At 35.3% G+C, this 20,710-nt stretch overlaps 1 protein-coding gene across 1 annotated transcript in view; it reads right to left on the minus strand.

Annotated features, from left to right (window-relative positions):
- Positions 1 to 11,896: 11,896 nt before the first annotated feature.
- LRRK2 (leucine rich repeat kinase 2) overlaps positions 11,897 to 20,710 on the minus strand; it is a 134,401-nt gene continuing 125,587 nt past the window's right edge. Inside the window, exons 48-51 of the mRNA XM_058558503.1 lie at positions 17,845 to 17,997; positions 15,972 to 16,184; positions 13,606 to 13,673; positions 11,897 to 13,013 (exon numbers count right to left, since the gene is read on the minus strand). Coding sequence (XP_058414486.1) covers positions 12,892 to 13,013; positions 13,606 to 13,673; positions 15,972 to 16,184; positions 17,845 to 17,997 — 556 coding nt within the window. The 3' untranslated portion in view covers positions 11,897 to 12,891. The remainder of the gene's footprint in view (positions 13,014 to 13,605; positions 13,674 to 15,971; positions 16,185 to 17,844; positions 17,998 to 20,710) is intronic.

Genomic DNA, 20,710 nt, shown 5'->3' on the forward strand with positions numbered 1-20,710 from the left:
TGAAATGGTTTCTTGTGCTCAATCTAAAGCCATATTTTTAAAGATCACCCTATCATCTGTCCCCCATAATGACCCCCACAGTTATATCAGTGCCTTCTTTCTACTCATGCTTCTTAACATGCACTGCTGTCTTTCTATTCTCATTGCACCTTCTTTTTTGTGTGTGTGTGTGAGGAAGATCAGCCCTGAGCTAACGTCCACGCCAATCCTCCTCTTTTTATTGTTTTTTTTTTGTGTGTGCTGAGGAAGACCGGCCCTGAGCTAACATCTATTGCCAATCCTTCTCCTTTTTTTTTTTTCCCTTTTTCTCCCCAAAACCCCAGTAGATAGTTGTATGTCATGGTTGCACATCTTTCTAGTTGCTGTACGTGGGACGCTGCCTCAGCACGGCCAGGTAAGTGGTGTGTTGGTGCGCACCCAGGATCCAAACCCGGGCTGCCAGTAGCGGAGCGAGCGCACTTAAATGCTAAGCCACGGGGCTGGCCCGCACCTTCTTAGTTACACATTCTCCTTTACCCACTTCAGTCAATCTTCCACTCTATACACTCCCTTCTCTGAACGGTCACCACATCTGGCTTTATCACCACATTCTTTTGCTTTATTCAGTCCAGATAGATCCTCAGTGACTGTTCTGCCACTTTTGATTCCACTGATCATCTCCTTCTTTAAACTATCTCCTTCTCAGCCTGTCCTCTCCTATCTCTTCTGAATATGGATGTTTTCCAGAGCCTTCTTTTTCCAGTATGCTGTCTGCATTGGCCATCTCATACTCTCCCCCATTTTAAAACGATGGTGTTATAGGCAGAACTGTGTCCCCTCAAAAGTTCATATGTTGAAGTTTTAACCCCCAGTCCCTCAAAAGGTAACCATATTTGGAGATAGGGCCTTTAAAGAGGTAATTAAATTAAAATGAGATCATTAAGGTAGGCTCTAGTCTAATAAGACTATTATTGGGCAACAGCAACCAATATGATTGGTTCTCTTATAAGAAGAGGAAGTTTGAACAGAGATGTATACACAGGGAAGACGCTGTGAAGACACAGGGAGAAGATGGTCATCTGCAAGCCAAGGAGAGAGGCCTGGAGCAGCTCCTTCCCTCGCAACTCTCAGAAGGAACCAACCTGCCGATACTTTGATGTTAGATTTCTAGCCTTGAGAACTGGGAGAAAACAGATATCTGTTGTTCAAGCTACCCGGTCTTTGATACTTTGCTATAGCAGCCCTTAACAGACTAATACAAATAATCTCTCAATAGTTACAAATCTACCTCTGACCCCACAATCTCTTCTGAGTCTTGGATCGGCATTCACAACTGCCTACTGAACATTTCTATCTTTTACAAGAAGTTTAAATAAAGATGTCAAAAATTAAATAATCATCTGCACCAAACCTGCTACTCTTCTCTCCTTCCCAGTATGTCTCAATACTCAACAATCTAAGCTTAAAATTTCAGAATTATTTTACGTGTATAGTCTTATTTGTAATGTTGAAACTGAATGATTTTAACTCAATGTTAAAATCTTGCCATTTACAAGAACATAGATAGAACTTGAGGGCATTATGTTAAGTGAAATGAGTCAGACAGACAAAGACAAATATCATATGATGTCACTTATATATGGAATGTTAAAAAAACAAACAAACAAGCTCACAGATACAGAGAAGAGATTGGTAGTTACCAGAGGCAGGAGATGGGGGGGGTGAAATGAGTGAAGGGGGTCAAAAGGTACAAACTTCCAGTTATAAAACAAATGTCATGGGAATGTAATGTACAGTAATGTGACTATAGTTAATAATACTGTATTGCATATTTGAAAGTGCTAACAGAACAGATCTTAAAAGTTCTCATGACGAAAAAAGAAATTTTGTAACTAGGTGTGGGGATGAATGTTAACTAGACTTATTTTGCTGATCATTTTGCAACATATACAAATATCAAATCATGTACAACTGAAATTAATGTAATATTACATGTCAATTATACCTCAAGAAAGAAAAAAAGAAGGAAGGAAGGAAGGGAGGGAGAAAAGAGAGAAAGAAAGAAAGAGAGAGAGAGAAGGAAGGCAGGCAGGCAGGAAGGCAGGAAAGAGAGACAAAGAGAGAGAAAGAAAGGAAGGAAGGAAGGAAAGAGGGAGGGAGGGAAGAAAGGAAGGAAGGAAGGAAAGAAGGAAGGAAGGAAGGAAGAAAAGGAAAGAAAGGGAAAGAGCAAGGAAGGAAGGAAGGGAGGGAGGAAGAAGGAAAAAGGAAAAAAGGACGGAAGGACAGTAGGAAGGCTGGGAAAAAACTAAACCTGAAGAGATGAAAGCTACAGAAATTTAAGAAATATTTTCAGGACAGTTTTACTGAATTCACTGGAAGTAAATTAATGTGTTCCATTTTTCAATTGAGATAAAACATACATGAATAAATATATAAAATAAATGCATAACTTAAGGAATATTATATAACAAAAACCCATCTAACCACCAACTAGATCAAGAGAGAGAAGGTTTTCCAGCATCGCAGAATCCCCCAACTGCCTGCTTCTCAGTCATAATTTCTTCCCTTTTTTATACAGTTGATCACTATCTTGACACTTGTAATCATCATTTCTTTATTTGCTTTATAGTTTTACCGTCTATCTATGTATCCCTAAACAATAGAGTTCAGTCCTTCTTTTTCATTTTACATGAACCAAAGCATTCTGTGTATATTTTTTGTTTTCTTACTCAATATTGTGTGTGTGAGAATCATCAGGATCTTTTTCTTTGATGTTCTGCTTTTCACTTCGGTGCGTCTATGTGGAAATGTCTTTTAATTTATCCTGATTTCAATTCTCAAGGCTTCTTGAATATATATAGATTGGTATCTTTCATCAGTTCTAGCTATCTCCCAGCCATTACTTCTTCAAACATTCCTCTCCCCTATATTCCCTCTTTTGACACTCCAGTCAGACATATGTGAGACATTTTGTGCTCCATCCTACAAGATTCTTGACAATTCAGTTTATGTTTTCAATCTATTTTTCTATTGATGCTGCATTCTAGAAAACTTTTTTGGTTTATCTTCCAGTTTATTAACTTTTTGTTTATCTGTGTGTAAAATGCTATTAAACCCACCCACAATACTTTTAATTACAGTTATTGTATTCTTCTCTTTTAGAAGTTCCACTTGATTCTTTTTGAAATCCTCTTAGTCATACTTATAGTTTCCTGCCCCCTGAAGAAACTTTCAAGTTTGTTTTTTCTCAGATTCTATGTTTCACAATTCTAACATTTGGACTCTTAGCTGGTCTCCTGCTCTGAGTTGATCCTGAAGCTTCTCTCTTGTGTTGTCTTCTTTTCTTGTCGGCTTTGTTTATTTAGACTGTACATTGCTTATTGTCTTTAAAAACTTATTTATATTATTTGAGAAATAGGATAAATGTGTATTATCTAAAAGAAGATATAGATTTTCTTCTTCCAGGCACCTAAACACTACCAGTTTAACTACTTTCAGTAATAAATAACCTAATGTTTTTTGGAAACACTTGATGTAAATTTGGTCTGTAAATCTATTATGACTTCAGAGTTACAACGTCTCAGATTCTTTTATCACCACCTTTCTACCCTCAGCACCAACACAATTTTACTTGGAGGGAGGGGCTGCAAAAGTAAGGGGAGAGTGGAGTCTGGTTTACCTTTATTCTGAGAATATAGCTCTTTTGGGTTACAGTTTTATTTGAGAAATGAGTCTTTAATTAGACTCTCCACATTGGGTGGGTCCTCAGTTACATCTTCTGTCCCATGTACCCCTCAAGTCCTTCAAAACCTCATCCCAATTTCACCAGAATCAACAAATACATTCAAGGAATTTGGTTATTTACACACGTATTTATACTTTAGAAACATTGATATTTTAGTTATCTACCATAGGTGATCTTCGATGCCACCTAGAACTGAAGGATGCATTCCCCCTTGCCGGGAAGCTTGTCAACTTATCTTCCAGCCATTTCCTAGAGATGCCTCTACTGAAAGTGTTGTCGTGCCCAAGGTCACTCTCCCTTCTTTAGGTACTTCACATGCAATGGTCTATACAGGTATAAAGGCCTATGTCCCTCACCCCAACTTAGGACAACCCTGAAGGGCTACAGCAGCTTCAAAGTTCTCCCTGAGGTTAACTGAGGCCTTGTTATATCTGTGACACCATCCAACTTCTCCCTCTGCCCCATCCTGCTTTCTTTCTCCACCGCCCCCACCACCACGTGTAGATCCAGAGAGCACTCCCGGATAAACTTTCTGCACACTAATTTCTATCTCTGAGTCGGCTTGCCGGGGAACCCAACCTATGACAGCTTTTTGCAATTGATTTTTATCTTAATTGCATTCTGGTAAGAGAATAAACTTGTATGATTTCAGCCCTTTAAAATTCAATGATTAAATTAATGACTTATGGGCCAGTTTATGGTCACTTTTTGTAAATGTTCCTTGTGCGGTTGAAAAAAACCCATATGGTAAATATATTAGTTGCAATGTTCTTATGTCCATTACATCAAAAGTTGTTCATTGTGCTATTCAAACTTCTGTCCTTACTGATTTGTTCTTCTTCTGTCTAGTGGTTCTATCAATTACTGAGAGAGGTATGTTAAAATCTCTCAGAGATTTCTAATTATTCTTTGTAGTTTTGCTACCTTATGCTTTATAGATTTGAGAATATGGGATTATATAAACTCAAATGCATATTGTGCATATAAATTTAAAAGTCATATCTTCACGGTGAATTTTGCCATTATGAAGTGATCCTCGTTTTTCTAGTAATGATATTTGCCTTAAAGTTTATTTTGTCTGATATTAATATAGCTGCCTTGGCTTCATTTTGGTTATCATTTGTGTGTGTGTGTGTGTATTTTTATTATTTTATTTTCAACATTTACGTATTCTAAAAATGTAGATGTATCTCATAGTGTACAGATAGATTTTTATTTTTTATCGTCTTAAAATCTTGTCTTAATTGGATCATTTAATTCATTTACATTTAATGTAAACACTAATATATTTGAATTTATACCTACGTTATATTTTTTTATCTGTCCCATTTTTCTATATTTCTATTTCATTCATTTCTTGCCTTTATTTGTTTGAAAAACATTTTATAATTTCTTTTTTCTCCTCAACTAGTTTGGAAATCATAGACTCTGTACTTATTCTTTTAGTAGTTACTCTAGAAATGACAATACATATATATTTATCAAAATCTAAATAACTTGACCCTCTTTCTAGCTAATTCAATTCAATTTTTCATTTAATTAATAGCTTGAGTAATTCTTTTTCAATAATATAGAGGATGAGAACTTGGATTGCAACTCTAGGAGAGTTGGCTTAAAGGCCTTCTCAGGACCTCACTGTTCCCCCTGGAGAGACAGTGGGGCAGTTCTACTTCTGCTTCTCACTTACATTGAGATATACCCCTTCAGTGTCCCAGCCTAATGGGAACACTGGTCTATTTGACTCTCGACCTTCGGGTGTGTTGGGATTTGTCCTCTATCCTCCAATCCTTTCGAAGCTGAGGAAACTGCAGCTCAAGTTCACTAGAATCAGCAAATGTTCACAGGCAAAAAAAGCTTTGGTGCTCTGCTTACATAGTTGTGGTCTCACCCTCACTTTGATTTTGGTTTGATAATTCCATACCATCTGATCAGATGTTTCCTTTCTTTTTATCCAAACTTTTTAGTTGTCAGCAGATGGACTTCTCTAAATCGTTGCTGTATTACTGGAAATAAAACCAAAGCAAGTTTGTTTTCATATAATTTTTATTAACACAAAGTTAGTTTCTCCCAGCTCCTACTACATAAATGCTAAACAAATATTTAAAGAATTGGTTCAATGGGATGCCAAGTAACTAGCTTTCTCGGTCACTGATATCTGTGATATATAATCCAAAAACCTCAGTCTGTCACTCAAGGAACTCAGCAGAATGAATAGTTAGCAAATATTGGATCCATCTACCAGCTTCAAACTTCAAAACTCACCTTCCTCTCATCAACAGATATAAAGCACCTAAAAGTTTTTAGGTTTGGGCATACGGAGGATCTGAGAAGAATATGCTCCTCACAACTGTATGAGATAGTATTTTTTTGCCTTTTTATGTAGGAGGACATTGACACAAAGAGAGATTGAGCAACAGAGCGGGCATTACTAGGAGATGTGAGCCATGAGTCCAGAGCCCATGCTCCCAACTTCTATAATTTCTTTGATTCTGACACATAAAATGAAAAAAAGATTAATTCTTCTGTCTGTGTAAACTTGCAAGGGAGATTTTTCCACAAGTTTTTGACAGACAGGCCTTCAAGTAGTGATTAAAGATTTAGGATTTAGGTTGAATACTTCTTCACTTTATCCATAATGTGCAATTATGTTATAAAAATCTTCTTCAGTCAATGTTATAAATTATGTCAATTTTCTTTCTTCCTATTTACATTACCTTGAAAATATAAAAATTATTTGAAGGAATGATTAAATAATTTATAGACCAATTTATATCATGACATTTAGAAAATAAGTCAACATCTGGAAAATCATTTTCTTTAATACAAAGTCAATAATCCAAAAGGAGGAGGTAAAAAGTAAAATGTCAGCAGTCAACAGATGAAAGACAATTTATTTCTCTGTAAATGACACATAGTAATTATCGTTGTGGAACACCAAAGTATATAAAATAATTGAGAGCATTTAATGAAAACGTGATTGAGTTGACTTAAAAGCTTAACATAATAGTTCACTTAGGGTATTACTACATATTGCTACCAATTGTTTTTACTTTTGAAATAGCTGTATACCAATGAACACATTCTATTATATGTGGTTAAAACGTATGTTTATCTTTAAGATAAAATCCCTCTTACTAAACAAAGATACTCCCAGCTTTCCTCAAGCACACTAGACACATAAAACTGAAATGATCTCGTTTATTTTATAATTCCTACTGTATGAAGAGAAAACTGTCCAGAAATTCATAGAGAGTTTTGAATGCCAAATTTGATTTGACATACATAATTATGTGCCACAGGCATTGTGCTAGTCAGTAATATAGCTCAGACATAGTGGATATGAAACAGATAAATAGCAAAATCCCATATTGTAAGAGAGAAGGTGAGCTCAGAGGTTGATTGTAATGTATGGAAGTTACATAGAAAAAGTAATTCTGTGGTAAGGCAGAAGAGTTTTCATGGGACGATTCTCAACCTCAATGTTGCTCTCTTTTCCCACTCTTACCCCCTACAACAACAGCAATAAAAAGAGCAATAGCCCTCCCCTCTGCGGCACAAAACATTACCCTGCTCAGAACAGAGGATGTAGCATCAGAAAATTGGCAGCTGCAGACAGTTTACTGGAGTAGAGAAAATCACAAATGTTATCAATTGCGCTGATCTCCATATTAGCAAATTAAGCATGTCCGTAGTTAATACCATGGATAAAGTGGCACTTAATGTGTTTATTTCAGTAATTGCAGACCAAGAAACCCTGATAACTCTTTGCAACTACCACTTGCATTTCGATGCAAGAAAAATCCCCTTGCTGTTACAGGCTGACATGGAATCTAAACCAGTGTAGGATAGAAAAGTAGATCAGTAAGCAGCAATGGAACCAGACAAGAAGGCAATGATACAGGCAGGATGAAGGCAGAGATCATTTCTCTACCCATATCTGGCCATGGGTTTCACTAAAAGAATATAAATCTAATTTGTATTGTCTACAATACAAATCTAACTTGTATTTTATTTTCAGGCTTTAAGTTAATCGTTTGGCAAATTAGAGCAAAGCCTATGGCACCAGTGGATTTATCATTAATGGTTGCAGGAGCAATTTCCAAAGATGCATGACATACAATAATGCACAATTTATTAAAAAAATACAGTTTTAATGAAGCTGAGGTCCAATATGAAATCCCACAAGATGGTCCTTACATGTGACTTGTCTGGAAATTAGTTGCATAATTTCATATGTATTATCTCATTTCTCTAGAAGGTCGGTACACTACCGTTGTCATTTTACAGATAAGGAAACTGGTTCTCTGGCCATTTGGGCAACTTGATCCAGTTCACTGAGCTAGTAAACGCTGAATCTGAAATTTAGTCCAAAGTCTTTCTAATTCTAAATGTATGATCCTTCTCACTACTTTCTTTTGTAACTTTTTCTTTTTCCACTCTGTTTTTTAAAGTAACTCTTAGATTAATTTTTTTATTAAAATTAAATTTAAATTGCTAATAATTTAAATTCTTTAAATTATTAAACTGGGCGTTAATAAATCTCCAGCAATTCAGCTTTTGAGTATTAATCTGAAGAAAAGAAAAACACTAACTTGTAAAGATATATGCACCCTCATGTTCTTAAGATCCAAGAAATGGAAACAACCTAATGGATAAAGAAAATATGGTGTACACGTGTATATATATATATACACACATACATACATACATATAATGGAATACTATTCAGCCATAAAAAGAATGAAATCTTGCCATTTGCAACAACACGGATGGACTTTGAGTGCATTATGCTACGTGAAATAAGTCATATAGAGAAAGACAAATACCGTATAATCTTGCATATATGTGGAATCTAAAAACAAAATAAAACAAAACAAAAACAAGAAACCAAGCTCTTAGATACAGAGAACAAATTGGTGGTTGCCAGAGGCTGGGGCAGGGGTTGAGGGGGAGAGGGTTGCCAAAACGGGTGAAGTAAAAAAAGAATGAATGATAATGGCAGCATTGATGAAATAAATGCAGAGCCTCCAAAAGTGACTTTATTGAAGGATATGTTTTACTTGAATGTACAAGCTCTTTTTAGATTTCTTTTTAGGCATGCTTTCTTTATCCTGAATTGCAGTCTCTCATCAAAGAAACCCACATTTACACTCTTTCCAAAAGCAATTACTCCAGTCAAAAATAGCAATGTTCTTATTGATCTGTGTGTAGCAAAGATTTTCTTATTCAGTCTTGTGACAAAGATGTATGCATCTGATGATTGGCAGCAGAAATCCATCTAAGTAGAGCTTATGGTCGGAGAATACTCTTACTAACAAGCAGCTTCTATCTGTAGTGGCCTAATTACTCTGACATATACCTCATCTGCATTGTACTAGGAATAACAGGAAATCAAAACATCGCCAGCCTAAGAGAATCAGCTTGCAAAACATTTTATTCACTGGGCTTCCATTGTAGTAAATTACATTTCCACATTATACCTTCTTCTTTTTTTGTGAGTAAGATCAGCCCTGAGCTAACATCCATGCTAATCCTCCTCTTTTTTTTTTTCTGCTGAGGAAGACCGGCTCTGAGCTAACATCTATTGCCATCCTCCTCCTTTTTTTTCCCCAAAGCCCCAGTAGACAGCTGTATGTCATAGTTGCACATCCTTCTAGTCGCTGTATGTGGGATGCGGCCTCAGCATGGCCAGAGAAGCGGTGCGTTGGTGCGCGCCCGGGATCCGAACCTGGGCCGCCAGCAGCAGAGCGCGCGCACTTAACCGCTAAGCCATGGGGCCGGCTCAACATACCTTCTTTTATTTTTATCATGATAGCAAATGCTTTGAGTTAGTTACTTTTGGCTCATTTTGCAATGTGACAGGGAAAATCCCATATGTCATATACTGTATATATACATGAAGTCATAGATTCTTTTTATGATTTTATAACCTATAAGATAAACTTCGTGTTTGAAACATCTCTCCTCAGTTCATCCTAACAAACCAACTCCTCTCCCCCACCCAAAAAAAGCTCACTCACTTTATAATCTCTTTTCATAAAAAATGCTATATCAATACATAAATACATATTTCTTTTGCATCTTCAATTACTTAGGCATCTCCTGTATACACTATATGTAAGTTCTCTAGGAGGGGGAAGTTGTCGCAAATTTCAATATTTGATGGAATACTTTTAAAATAACCTCATGTTCTCAAGACAGCTCATATCTGATTCCTCTGCCTAGAATGCTTATCCCACCCCAGGATTGTTGAGTGCCTATTCATCCTGAATGGCTCTGCTTCAATATTAGCTTTTTGTGTGTATGTGACCCGCCCAGCATCTCCACTCTCTGGCCAGGTAGACATATTCTCTACTTCCCCATAATCCTTCTAACACAATATTTATCACACCGGTTTGTATTTTCATAAATAAATGGGGTGGTGTTCAGATGGGTAAATGTGGTGAAGCCCAGGTCAGAGTGACACATATTAGGTACTCCATGAAGTCTAGTTTCCCAGGCCCTGATTGCTATGGGACAGTGGATTCTCATGGAAGCCACGCAGCAGCCCCCATGACCCAGATGCTGAGACTCATTCCCTCTCCCCACTCTTTGCCTTAGGCTGAGACACCCCCAAGCAGAGACTTCCCAGGTGAGCCTGGGAACCAAGAACAGAGGAAGGACAGTGCAGACAGAGAACTGTGCCTCTGCTCACCACTCACAGGGAGCTCAGACTGTAGACCTTTGGGTCTGGTGCCTCCCTGCCTCCCACTTGGAAGTCAAGGTGCTGGAACACTCCAAATGCCTTAAGGGATCAGAAAGTACCTACACACTTTTAAGCAGCCAGCTTCTGAATTGTTACTGGAAACAATGACACCCAGCCTGGAACACTGGCCGGAATGGAGAATGAGGATTTCAGTTTCTCCTGAGTGGGTATGGTCTAAGATTTTACCGTATATCTGATGACTCACCATGAAAAGCACTGTTTCTCAGTTTAGGTGTTAAGCTATCCACAATGATGGATTATATACAGACACAAAGTCCCAAGGGTTTTGAACTTTATCACCTCTCGGTATTCTCAACATTTCTATGTTCATCTTTAATTTTGGAAAGTTCACACTCTTTTTTGCTACTTCTGCTGTGTTTCATCAATATATATCTTACTGTCTTGATGAAAAATAAGTTGCATTTTAGTTCAAATAGTTCACACAATCCATAGTGCTTGGCAGAATTAGATTCAAAGAGGCTCCCCGTTTTTGAATTCAAAACTTCTCCCAAAAGAATATTTTCTGTTAAGATAAATGCTTATGATTTGATAATGATTAGCAGTTTATTTTTACGGCTCTAATCAGGAAAAATTTTAAATGACTGTCTATTTTTTTTATAAATCAGTTGTTTTAAAATCTTACTTTTTGTTTCAGTACTCAAGAATGAACAATTCTCCTCAAGAAAATTTTTATGAGAACTTGAAAATAGAATATATCATGCCTATCAGGTTTTATCCTGGAATCCTGACAACTAGTGATATTATAGAAAATTGAATAAATCCTCAAGAGAAAACTTTAGTTAGCACTTCCTATAGTGGAATGTCCCATACACAAATTAATACAAAATTTCATATTAGATGGATTACAGACCTATATGTAAAAAAATTAAACATTATCATAAAGTTTTCAAATTCACAAACATGCTTTAAAAAATGTTTATTATTCCATTTAAATACAATGTTCATTTACATATTTCTCCATAATTGTCTTTTGTAAAAAAGTTGCATATAAATACAACGTAAGAATAAGAAATATCACAGGAACAAATACCTCCATCATTTCTGACTTTTTTTAACTACATAATAAATTGAAACATAGGTCCCTTTGAAAAGTGGAGAATCTTGCAGAGTTAAGAATTTGATTACCCTTAATATAAAGAAATTTAAAGTTTTCATATAATAAAATGCCAGTCAGTTCTGAGAATATTAAATGGACTAGTTATCCTATCATAGGGAATCATTTGAAATAATGAATATTGGCCAAGTCCAATGGATTTACCAAAAATGTTTTCCCTTAAAGCAGAAATGACACTCAAATTGTTACCTACGTACTTGGCCCTGGTACTCCTACCACGGGAGATACTTAAACAAGTTAGGTATATTTAGAAGACTAGGTTAGCAGGTACTCATCACAGCTAAAGCTCCTTTCTTCTTCAGCAAATTGAAGAGTGTTACATACTCCCCATGGTCTTGGCGGGAGTTGTGGAATTCCATAATTCGGAAAATAGGGTGCCTACCTGAATGATGTAGGATTTGCAGGGTCACAAATTTAGGAAGAAGACAAGTAAAAGCATTAGAGTAAAGATTAGGAACAAGTAGCCAGTGATCTGGCTAAGTGCTGAGAATCAAAATAAAAACATAAAAATGCCACTTAAAAGACTGAACATTGTATCTACACCAATTATAGAAATTCAGGGTATCCACAATTCAAAGACAGAGTTGCAAAATAGGAAAAGAGAGAGTGGCTGTGTCTTTCCTGGATGAGGACTTTGACAATATGTTACATTTTCTCATCAGCACTTTTCACAGCCTTTTCTTTTAGATTGAGTGAAATTGTGTGAAATGCATTGTTTGCATAAGCAACAAAGAGAACTCACGTCCTCATGAAGGCATTTACTAGTGAAAATTAATAGACTATTTACAAGCGTACATAACTGCATTTAAAAGCAATCTAAGAAGGAATGTATTACATGGAAACTGTCCTAATAATTTTATTCCACTTTGCAGAATATCTAGAAAGTAATCAAGCAATAGTCTTGTCTTAAGCACAGAATTAAAAATAAAATTTACCTTCATCATGAATAACAAAACAAAAAATTATCCACTTTGTAAATTTTAGTATGAGTACTGCAATTAAGTGCTTTTTCGATTTCCTTTCATGACCTAATCCACAAAATTAATTAGAATATATAGGAAATACAATATCACATTTTAAATAGTTCTTTAAAACATACTTCCACTGGTAACTATTTTTACACATATTTATATTTAAAATAAAACATATAAACATTCCTTCATATACAGATGAGCTATTTCAAAGAGTGGAGGTACCCTTTTCATATGTAAACATTTTTTAAAGAAATATTTATAGAGAGAAGAGAATAATTTTCCCATTCAAAGACAAAGATTTCCCATACCCCTCTTATTCAACAGATATTCTTCTCAGCTTTTCAGCTAATTCTTTTCTCATTTCAATATGTTTTTCTAAGTTTTGCACTTCATGTGGAAGATTGATGTCCCAAACAGACAAGCAAGATTGTATCTCTAGAAAATGAAAAAATGAAATCATGTTTCAAAGATCTGTCATAAGGCATTTTGATTTTATTCCAATTTGGTTAATTTATATTTAGTTGCCTTGGATAAATGTACTATAAATACAGCTAAAAATAATCTACTATATTATTGCCATTTATAAGAAATTACACTTGGAAAATGTTTAAAATGCATTATAGCGCTAACTACTAAATTTCAAAAAGTGTGGACCTTTAATAACTTAACATTTGATTTTCTGAAAGAAATAAAGCTTTTTCAAACTGTTCAAAATCAGACTTCGTATGACTATAGGTAAGATGTAAGGAAAAATACCCACATTTAGTTTAAACTTGGGCTAATTCTCATTGTATGGGGTTGATATTTCTACTTCATCTGCAAAAATAAATACTTAACACTCCTAAATCACTGAAACTTAATTTTGAAGATTTATTACTAAATTATTTGCACTATAAAGAAGCCACCAATTAAAAATGCTTAAAGTTTTATAGCATATGTAATATTTACTATAAATGTATAAAACACATATTATTATCATCCATGTCATTGCACTGTGTTTGGAATATAGTATCTTATTAAACATTACCTTTTTGGTGTTGCATATCTTCAGTACTTTTCTGGTTATACCCCAAAACCAGCATGACATTTTTAAGGCTTCCTTTACAAAAAAAAAAAATAGGATTTTTCTGTTAAAACAATATGTATAAGTTGGACTAAAAAGAGTACAGTTGTTCATATTTTCAGACACAAAAACTTTGGAACTTCATTTTCAATTCTACTTTTTAGGAGACACTTCAATTATATTGAATAAAAAACTCTCCAAGAATACCAGTAATTTTTTAAAGGTAGAAAATTTGTGATCCACTCCTTGGTATAATTCTTATTAATTTTGTGAATCTGAGAAAATAGCTTAACCTTTCTGCAAAATTGGCTTAATATTTATACATTACCCCTCCGCCCAAAGTCATAATATTAAATGAAATAATGTACATGAAATATCCATATATGCTTTCGGATACAATAAGGCACTGGTCAAATGTGAAGCATTTGGATGCAGAGTTGGATGGATGGATATATTGATACTCTGTCAAAAACCATACTTTCTTCTAGTCACTAATTTATTCAGCATTCATCAAAAGTCTCTGTATACTAGGCCTTAGGCTAGGCCCTGGGAATAAAGGGATGAACAAACACATGCAGAGCCAATCCACATAGAGTTTATGTTCCAGTGAGGAAACTGACATTAATGAAAAAAAAAAATCATGAACAGGATCAATGCTATGCAAGAGAGGTGCTATGAGAACCAAAAGAGAGAACTTTGACCTAATTGGTGTTGACTTCTCTGAGATTTTGACACACAAGCTACCATTTCAAAAAGAGTAAGAGTTAAGTAAGCCAAAAAGGTATATTAAGTTAACAAAATGAACTAAGTTAACTAAGCAAAGAATGAAAGAGCACACGCAAAACCCTGAGGCAGGATGAAACACGGTATTTAAGAGGGACTGAACGTTCTTCTAGATCAGAAACATCGGAGAGGAATGTGGTACATGATGGAGGCTAGAGAGGTGGGAGGAAGCCAGACTCTGCCGCACCTTGTAGATTGTGTTTAAATTTATCTTTATTTTAATAATCTATTAAACTCATTGAAATTCCATATAACGTCAGTAATGAACAACCATTTGGGTCCCAAAGTATATACAAATTAAATTAGATGATGTAACAACCTTGGTAGGACAAGACTAGAGAGGCAAGTATAGACCTACCACTCGGCTTGTGTAGACATGTATCCTGAGAGTAACCAATCACTAGGAGCATCTAATCTAACTCCTTCTGTGCAACTCTGACATCCATTAGTGGAAAATGAGTGAGGATGAGGAGAAACACTTGTCCCTCCTTTCATATTCTGTGAAAGAAATCTACTATTTTCTTCACCCTGTCAACCCTTTTATTACTTATTTGCTAAAGTTACATAAACTCTCTTACTTATTTGCTAAAGTTACATAAACTCTCTTACTTATTTGCTAAAGTTACATAAACTCTAATTTTGAGAACTTAACCCCATGGTGTAATTTTGTGATCAACTTTGTATATATACTGTTAGTATTCTCTAAACCAGACAATCAGTCAAAAGAACATAATGAAATGTGAATTTTGATGCAGAAAATATATTTCATGCGCTATCATAATTTCTTCCTATTTAAATAGAAAAGTAGGAACAAGAAAAGACATAAAAGCTTGAGTAAAACATGATTTGTCAATATTTGTAAATTGTGGAGTTCAGTATATATTGCTACAAGAACATAAATCCGTTTATAGCATGAAAAATCAAATAGGATTCTTTAACAAGGTGAGAAGTTTAAACCATCATCAAAATAAACATTTGCTGGGCCATCCCTGCGGCCTAGCGGTTAAGTGCGTGTGCTCCGCTGCCAGCAGCCCGGGTTCAGATCCCGGGCATGCACCGATGCACAGCTTGTCAGGCCATGCTGTGGTGGCGTCCCATATAAAGTGAAGGAAGATGGGCACAGATGTTAACCCAGGGCCAGTCTTCCTCAGCAAAAGGAGGAGGATTGGCATGAATGTTAGCTCAGGGCTGATCTTCCTCACAAAAACAAACAAAAAATAAACATTTGCTTTAATTTCTTTGATCAAAAAGTAAAAAAACAACATTATGTATTTCCCATTTTTGCCTTAGGTATAAAGAAAAAAGAGAAAGTAAGATCCAAATTTAGTGTGCAGCTGCAATAACCTGCTTCTCTTATGGGACTGAGCACATCTACTCTCTCCATTTTTTTAATGACTCTATTCAAAATTTATCCCAGTCCTATCTTTCATTATGTGAACTTATAAGATACTTGAAATGGCATTGGAAACTGAAAACTTAAATTAAAAATAAAAGCATATTTTTATAGTCTTAGAGAAAATTAAAAAAAAGATCTAAAGGAAAGAAACTTGCCTAACTGTGCCATCATTATGACTCTAACAGAATCACAAAAGTTGCGAATTATACGTATAATTCGACGAGTTGAAAGATCAAGGAGTAAAATATGGCCTCCTCCAGTTCCTATCCAGAGAGCAGTGTTCTTCTGGAGGCAGAGAGTTTTCACTCGCCCAGAATAAGACATTTTGTGTTTCGATTCTTTGTTTACTTTTACCATTTCTTCCCTAAAATCATAAAGAAAGTATGCATTAATAATTTATCAACAATTAAGAAATAAAGTAGATGTGTTTCTATTTATATATACACATATATAACATTTTAAATTATGAATACATAACAGTATACATTATATATCACTAAAACTGTACAAAGCTAATTTTGCTAAATATGGAATGCCAGTCACGTTTCTCTACTTGAAGCATAAATTATCAAGGACAACACAATAGCCCCTTAACTTCAAGAAATGCTGAGATAAGATAGATACAATTTTTATAAATAACAAGCCTATGTAATCCAGTAAAAAAAAAAGAATAAATTTGCCCAATATAAAGAAAAAAAATTTCATTTCAAAAGCTTTCCATGAAGCCTAAAAGTTACAAAGAAAAATAAAATTATAGTCATTTACATGTAAAAAATATCAATACAAACCACTGAATTTTTCCCTGAGCCAATGAATAATTCTTGACAAAAATGGGGTGTCTAGAAATAAAAGAATCCTAATAATTTTGGAAATTCAAGAAGTAAGGGGCCCTTTACTAGGCAGAACCGTCAGCCATCCTGAGAAAAACTGTAAGATTCCAGGAAAGTAAACTCCGAATCTCATTTTATGGATATAGTGTGTAATCTAAATGATCTCCAGAGTATAAAAAATATGTTCAGTAAAAATAAAAGAGGGGCTGGCCCGGTGATGTAGTGGTTAAGTCTGCGTGCTCTGCTTAGGCAGCCCAGGATGTGCAGGTTCAGATCCTGGGCACAGACCTACACATCACTCATCAAGCCATGCTGTGGCGGCGTCCCATATATAAAATGCAGGCAGATGGGCACAGATGTTAGCTCAGGGCCAATCTTCCTCAGCAAAAAGAGCAAGACTGGCAACAAATGTTAGCTCATGGTCAGTCTCCCTCAGCAAAAAAAAAAAAAAAAAATACAATAAAACAAATAAGAAAACAAAACAAAAATATAAAGTGGCAAGCAAATAAGGTTGGCAATAGTCCTGTTTCCCAGCAGCAGCACAAAAGATATGCGTGACATAAAGTCTGAGATTTCTCTGTGGTGTGCTGTATGAGACTAAGACCTGCGCTCTCAGTCTGGCATCTTGATCTCTCACCTTATAGTTAGTGCACTGGTCAATCCAGTAGGTTTTTTTCCCTCATATTTTTATACTGTTTTGCGACTTTTTGTCTTTAGAGCAGAGTATCCTTGGACCTATAATCTAATTATAAGTCGTAAAATTTGACAGTGTGATGCAAATATGTGTACAGCCAGCACTGAATCCAGTATGGTCACTTTTAATAATGTACTCCTTTTCATTAGAGAATATTCTTTATAATATCTTGAAAGAACCATATATATTGTGTTCCTATTTTTTTTTTTTCAAAATGACATTTTCTGGATACCAAGAAATGGTGCTGAAAAGCGTTAATTTTGTTTCTGAGGTTTTTTTTTTTAATTTTCTATTTAGAGGTAGAAAGGAAGAAAAATAAGCCATACTTCCTCCCGTGAAATTTGAGGTGTAAAGACAGCTCTTATAAACATAAAGAACCAATGACATTTCACCTATAGTCAACAGTAATATATTATACACTTAAAAATTTTAGACGGTAGATGGCATGTTATGTTCTTTCCACGATAAAATAAATTTTTTTTAAAAATCAATGAATTTACTTTAAAAAGTGCACACAGTCTATTAGTTCGCAGAGTTTTTCGGTTTTCTTATCCCGCACTTCCACAAATGGGCTATCTTTCTTAGCAACATAGAGAGCCGTGTCTACCACCACTGCTATGATGTTGGAATCACTGAAAGCTGCATAAGAAAACCTAGGAGGGAAAAAAAAGAATGTGACCACTATTTAATTTTTCTTCTATTTCCATATGTAATGCAACCTTATATTAGCTCTTAGTGCATATAAAAAATTAACCCCATTTCGAAGAAAGAAACAGGCTAGAGTATTGGCAATTATTTCACATTCTCCCCTAACCACTTTGAATTGAATATATAATTTACTTTGGTAGTTTACTTACTTTTGGTTACTTTGGCTTTTTTCCTTTGATAATAAAATAAAGATTATGACTAATGTTTAGTTTTAATTTCAGCTTTATCTGGTTCTTGTAGAATTTTATACTGTCTAAATATGCAAAGTTTCTTGACTTCTAAAAGAAATATTATCTGTGACTTTATGATATTGCAATAAAATCTTTATTGTTGAGAATGCTTGGGAAATTAAGGGTTAGCCATTTACACTTAGAGTTATAAAACAGAAAATGTTAAACATTAGTGGCAGTGTCCTCAAATATTAAAGGGTATCTTTTCATCAACACAAGCCAGTCCAGGTATGAGAAAGAAAAATCCACATCTTCATCGAAACACAAATAGATAACAAATTGTCATTTTCCCCCTTTGAAAATAAAGGAAAATGACAAATATTTTTAAAGATCTACCTTCCAACCTAGGACACTGGTATTTACATATTTTGCAAACAGATTGCCTACCATAGGCCCCATCTGCACGGCAAACTCTGAGTTATCCCTTGAGGCTTAACTTAAATGTCAGCTCCTCTAGAATTCTTCCCTGACCTATCTAAAAAAAAAAAAAACAATCATTACCTTTCCCTCACTGGTGTAGCTGTAATATTACAGACCTTATTAAATACAAAATTGTATTTATTCATATGTCCCTGACACTAGACTATAAATGTAATTTCTTAAGAACAAGGACCATGTCTTTTTTATAAACCCACAATCCAGTAGCATTATCATGGATAAGTACCTATCTCTCTAGTAGATATATACAGTAGATAGACAGATTAGTATCTATCTAATAACTGCCTGGTTAACAAAGCAGGCAGTTTGTTAAGTGGATGGACAGAAGGATAGATGGATGAAGAAGAAACTAACAGGAGAAATGAACAATCAGGAAAAAGGTAAAATGGTTAAAATTGTAATTCAATCAGATAGATGACACGCAAATACCACAGGGATGTAATAATCTTTATATCCTAAGGTAGGAAGATGTTTTTTTCCTCCACCTTTTCTATTCTGGTAAGAGAGATGAAGATAACGATGGGTGGCAGTTCAAACTAGTACGAAGTTTTGCACAGAGTTCTGGAATTTATAAAATAACTTTTGTGTATTATCCCACTTGACCCTCAATAAAAATCTTATAAAATATTATAAATCTCAATGTTTGTAATTGCAGAAAGAGAAGTGTATAAATGCTAAATAACTTCCTCAAGGCCACTTGACTAACATGTTCTAGAACCAGGACTCCAAACTAGTCCTGTGGAGTCTGTGGCTTCAGAGGCCACAATCATCTTTCACTGTCCATTATGCCTCTCAGTCGGTGCACGTTGAAGATGATAAGGAGGGTAATGATGAGAAAATAGCCCCTAATTAGTGATATGATCTCTGCTTAGCAGGGCAGAGGCGTAGGCAACAGGGGACCCTTTTTGAGAAGAGAGCAAATAATTCCAAATGTCTATGAAAGTGAGTCCTAATCTCTTTTGAGAGACGAACATCTTTAAGAGCCTGATATTTATAGGTGTTCTCTCTAGTAAAGCATCTATACTCCAAATCTTATGTGAAATTTTGGGAGGTTGATTGATACCATGATCTCATAATATGCTCTATGAAATAAAAGAATTAGGGGCCCTTTCTTTTTAAATATTTTCAGGCTTGTACAGGTTGGTTAAAATGGAAACTACAGAATGAGAATAAGTCCATCCAAATATTTACCACCTGCTAGGAAACAAATGTATGAACAAGACAAAAAACTAAAATCCTCATCTATGAGAATTTACAGTATATAGCAGTGTAACTGAACCCTGATTACGCTTTAAAATCATCTAAGAGCTGAAAAAAAAATATTGAAGCCTGGGCCCCATCCCAGGCTTAATTCATCTTTTTTAATTGGGCTGAGGTGGGTCCTAGGCATCAGATTGTTTTCAGCTCCCGAGTGGTTTCTAATGTGCAGCCAATGTTGAGAACCTGTAAGTCTACTGGTATTAAGAAAGATTTTTGAAAATATATTTATAAAAATGTGTGACAGCTGTTGTGTACAAAATAACAGATGCAATGAAGAATGTATCCCAGGCACCTAATGTGTACAGGTGGGATCAGAGACAGCCACCTGGAGGAAGCGACATTAGGACTAAAACAGGTAGGAAGTATAGTAGTTATTCAGGCAAAGGGACAACCAGATGTGAAGGCAGGGGGTGAAAGGGAGCAGATTGTCTTCAAGATGCTGTTGTTAACACGGCCATAGATGATGGATAACAGCCTGGCCCATGGCTGCAGCAGTGGGAACGGTAGGAAGTACAAGGATTTGCAAGTCAATCAGGAGGAGAGTCAAGCGAATAAAGAGAGTAAAGGACAAAGGAGTCAAGGATTACTCCCAAATTTCTCTTAGGCAACTAGATGGATATTGAGAAACTAAGATATTCCCTGAGATAAGGATTTGTGACTCAAAGCTAATAATAATCATAATAATAGCTAATATTGACCGAGAGCTTACCAAGTACTGGGGATTACATTA

Source organism: Diceros bicornis, chromosome 17 (assembly GCF_020826845.1).
Source record: "Diceros bicornis minor isolate mBicDic1 chromosome 17, mDicBic1.mat.cur, whole genome shotgun sequence".
Classification (NCBI taxonomy): Eukaryota; Metazoa; Chordata; class Mammalia; order Perissodactyla; family Rhinocerotidae; genus Diceros; species Diceros bicornis.